General features: G+C 39.7%; 1 protein-coding gene across 2 annotated transcripts in view; it reads right to left on the reverse strand.

The window, feature by feature from the left end:
* Window positions 1-980: 980 nt before the first annotated feature.
* Window positions 981-4,303, reverse strand: part of LOC115223621 — a 40,597-nt gene continuing 37,274 nt past the window's right edge. For both annotated transcript variants that reach the window (XM_029794283.2, XM_029794284.2), the window contains exon 15: window positions 981-1,404. In XM_029794283.2, the coding sequence (XP_029650143.1) occupies window positions 1,274-1,404 (131 nt within the window). In that variant the 3' untranslated portion in view covers window positions 981-1,273. The remainder of the gene's footprint in view (window positions 1,405-4,303) is intronic.

Below are 4,303 nucleotides of genomic sequence, written 5' to 3' on the forward strand. Positions count from 1 at the left end.
AATGACATCATCAGTCTTAAAGTTTCAAATCCTGTCTTTTTCTTTTCGCCTGTAATAAAATTGTAACTTAAAAACTGATGATGTCATTCCATCAACGTGTGGACACTGGTCACTCTCATTCATACTTTACGTTTAAATTTCTGCAATTTTGAATTTTTATCACTTCTTATTTTAAACTTGACAAAGACAGACGTACTGTTGAAATATCGTTCAACTAATAAAATATCTTACAATCGAATCGTACTCTTTGTCTTGACTAATAATAATAATAATAATAATAATAATAATAATAATGGTTTCAAATTAAGCCACAAGGGCAGCAGTTTTGGGGAAGGGCGTAAGTCAATTACATTGACCCCCAGTATTCAACTGGTACTTATTTTATCAACCCTGACCCCAGCAGCATTTGAACTCCGAATGTAAGGACAGACAAAATATTACTAAGCATTTTGCCCAGCATGCAAATGATTCTGCCAGCTCACCACTTTAATAACAATAGTAATGATGGTTTCAAATTTTGGCACAAGGCCGGCATTTTTTAGGGGTGGCGGTGTTAGTCAATACCCTCAACCCCAGCATTTTGCTGACACTGTATTTTATTCTCAAACCCAGCGAGGGACAGGAGAATGAAATACAAGTTAAGCGTGAGGTGGGTGGGATTTGAACTCAGATGGTAAAGAGCCGAAACAAACACCACGAGGTGTTTCGTGTGGTGCTCTGTCGATTAAGCCAGCTTGCTACTTGTACAATAATTTAACAGTAATATAAACTAGCAGCTATTACTACTACTTCTACTACTACTACTACTACTACTACTACTACTTCTACTACTACTACAACTACTACTACCACCACCACTACTACCACCACCGCCGCCACCACTACTACTACTACTACTACTACCACCACCACCACCACTACTGCTGCTGCTGCTACTACTACTACAACTACTACTACTACTACCACCACCACCACCACCACTGCTGCTGCTGCTGCTACTACTACTACTACTACCACCACCACCACCACCACCACTACTACTACTGCTACTACTACTGCTGCCACTGCTGCTGCTGCTACTACTACTACTACTACACAGTTGTCTTGCTGATGTTGCCTGTGAGCAAAGGTTGAAAAATATACAAATGAATAAAAAAGGACTTCAAAATACAAGGGTCTTTTGTTTTTGGTTGGTGGGAGGGAGGTGCCCTACTCTGTGAGCCGTTACCAAACTCTCATTTCATTTTCATTGTAATTATGTTGTTTTTCTTTATTATAGATTTTCGTTATTCAAAAGTCCTGTGGCAAGATTCCTTGGCCGCAGTCTTCCGTAGAGAATAAAACTAATTGTGGCCAAGAGGACACCCGTCAGCAGCATGCCAATACCCAGTCCAATCATTTGACCTGTGGACAGAACAAGAAACAGACAATTTACTTTGTGTTCGTGTTGTTATTTATCAATATTAACATAATCAGGGACTAACAAGCTTCCTTGATCTGCTACGCTGGGGGAAACATTTATAAAATTGATTTGCTTGGGGGTGACCTGAAAATAGCAAATGAAGAGACACCCAGAAAAATTTGCAACATACAGATCTAATCATGTGGTTTATTAAATGGGATTCTCGGAGTTTCAGCAGAGTAAAATATTTGCCTTTCAGTAAATAAATACACATCCCAGTGCTAAAGCATATATTGTGTGCCATAAATCCTTGAGTATAGTCCGCCCTTGAGTATAATATGCAGGGGATTTTTAGGGGGCTGTACCTCTGAAAAACCTAAACCTTGTGTATAATACGCACCCCTTCTTTAGAGAAGGGGTGTGTATTGAGTCAAGGAGGTCTATATAACATCGTGGTTTCTAAAAATGTATACGGTAATGTCCTTTATTATTATTGTATATATAACATAATGCAAACGTGTAGCTTTTTTGTGCATTTTGTTTGTAGAAAATAAAGAAATAACAGTAATTACGTTTAATAAATGTTGCTTACTGCAAGTTATGGATGATTCTTTTATGACTTCATTGCTTTCAGGCTTAGCTTAAGGTATTTTCGCGTCCAACATCACAAAATGCGTCTGAATAAACATTGCTGGACAGCAAATAGAGACTCGGACATTGCTTAGAAAATATTTTTCATTTTTAACCTCGTATATAGTATGCACTAGGAATTTTGACCGTTAAATTTTGGGGAAAAAATGCGGATTATACTCAAGGATTTACGGTAGTTACTATATTTCATACATTTGACACAGTCCAAGGCATAGAAATAAATAATAAATAACATATGATGGATGATGTGACAGAAGGAATGTAACCCAGAACAGACAGTATAAGAAATACTACATTACATATTTGCATAACCCTCTAGCATTTAAACTGGCCAAATCCAACCCAGATATCCTACATGTTTTATGTTCAAACAGGACATATCTGATCTCTCACATCTACCCTACAATGTCATTCTGAAAAATCAAACACTCACATCATCGAAATCTGAAAGCTACAAGATAATGTGTAATTAATTTAAAACAATGTGAATTAAAAAAAAGTATTACATTTGATAAAGTAATTTCAGTGCTGTAAGGTTAATCACTCATTGAGGAGAGTAGTGTAGTGCAAGCATGCTTACAAGAACTTTCTTGACAACCTAATATATATACATACATACATACATACATACATGGTGGCTGCCCCCTCGTTATCGAGTATGGCCATTGCACAAAGCTTAATCAATGTTGTTATCATGCAATGCCTGTGCAAGATTTTTTTTAAAGTGAGGAAAGGGTGTGCACTGAGTCAATCCCACTCACTAAGCAACAGCAGCCATAATCCAAAAAGAAGAACAAGTCAACATCATCGGTAACCACTGAGCCGCAGGTTTTATGTCGGAGTTATCCCAGTTACCCGAGTTACCTCCTCCTAGAAGGATGCCCTAACAAAGGCTAGGAGTCCTTCACTCCCAGTGGTTTAACCGTGCGATCGGGTATTCAGTCCGATTATTTCTATATCTCCGCGCATGATACAGCCTTAAGACATTTATTGGATGGCCGTTGACTCTCAAGAGTTCCTCCGCCCTTTGACGGGTTTTGTTTTTCATCCCACAGGGTGTCCAATAAACACCCTCCTCACCAAGCAAGCTTGGTGGGGTTGCCGGTTTAGTCTCCGATGACCCGACCATGCAACAGGTTGTACTGGGTTACATGTTACCAGTAGCACTCGAAAGTGACCTAACATACATACATACATACATACACATACATACATATATATATATATATATATATATATATATATATATATATATATATATATATTTGTATGAATATATACATACCTTCAGAAGTAAGTACAAATTACGTTCATGATGGAAATTTATAAAGGGTCAACAACTGACCAGGATGCACCAAAATCCAATTAGTGTTGTGAGCTGAGGTAACTGTTCACTTTGTACGATTTCACAAACTACTACTACTACTACTACTACTACTACTACTACCACCACCACCACCACCACCACCACCACCACTACTACTACTACTACTACTACTACTACTACTACACCAGTCATCACTATCACTACTACTGCCAGCACACCACCACCACCACCACCACCTTCATCCGACCACCTTGTTTCCCATCACATTAACTGTAGTGACATGTTAATTTAACTGAGATAATTAAGTTTTTTTTGTTTCTTTTTTTTTTTCGTTCCATACAGTTTGTGTGTGACTTTACATTTATTTTGCTCTCTTTTGTAAAAGGTCAACAAATATAATTTTGTGATGTGTTCATGCTGTTGTTGTTTAATCTCAGGTCAATCCCGACCAAAGCACATCTATGTTCTGTGACCATAATCTTTGACCTTACAGTTATTAGTTTTGTTATGTATATTGAACCAATCCTATGACTAGCACCTGGCAGATGCCAGGGCCCTGGGATGGAGGTACGTAAAAAGCACTATCCGAATTGTGGCCGATGCCAGCGCCGCCTCGACTGGCTTCCGTGTCGGTGGCACATAAAAAGCACCATCCGAATCGTAGCCGAAGCCAGTGCCGCCTCGACTGGCTTCCATAAAATGCACCATCCGAATTGTGGCCGATGCCAGCGCCGCCTCGACTGGCTTCCGTGTCGGTGGCACGTAAAAAGCACCATCCGAATCGTAGCCGAAGCCAGTGCCGCCTCGACTGGCTTCCATAAAATGCACCAATCCGACCGTGGCCGATGCCAGCCTCGCCTGGCACCAGTGCAGGTGGCACGTAAAAAGCACCCACTACACTCACGGAGTGGTTGGCGTTAGGA

Source organism: Octopus sinensis, linkage group LG23 (assembly GCF_006345805.1).
Source record: "Octopus sinensis linkage group LG23, ASM634580v1, whole genome shotgun sequence".
Lineage (NCBI taxonomy): Eukaryota > Metazoa > Mollusca > Cephalopoda > Octopoda > Octopodidae > Octopus > Octopus sinensis.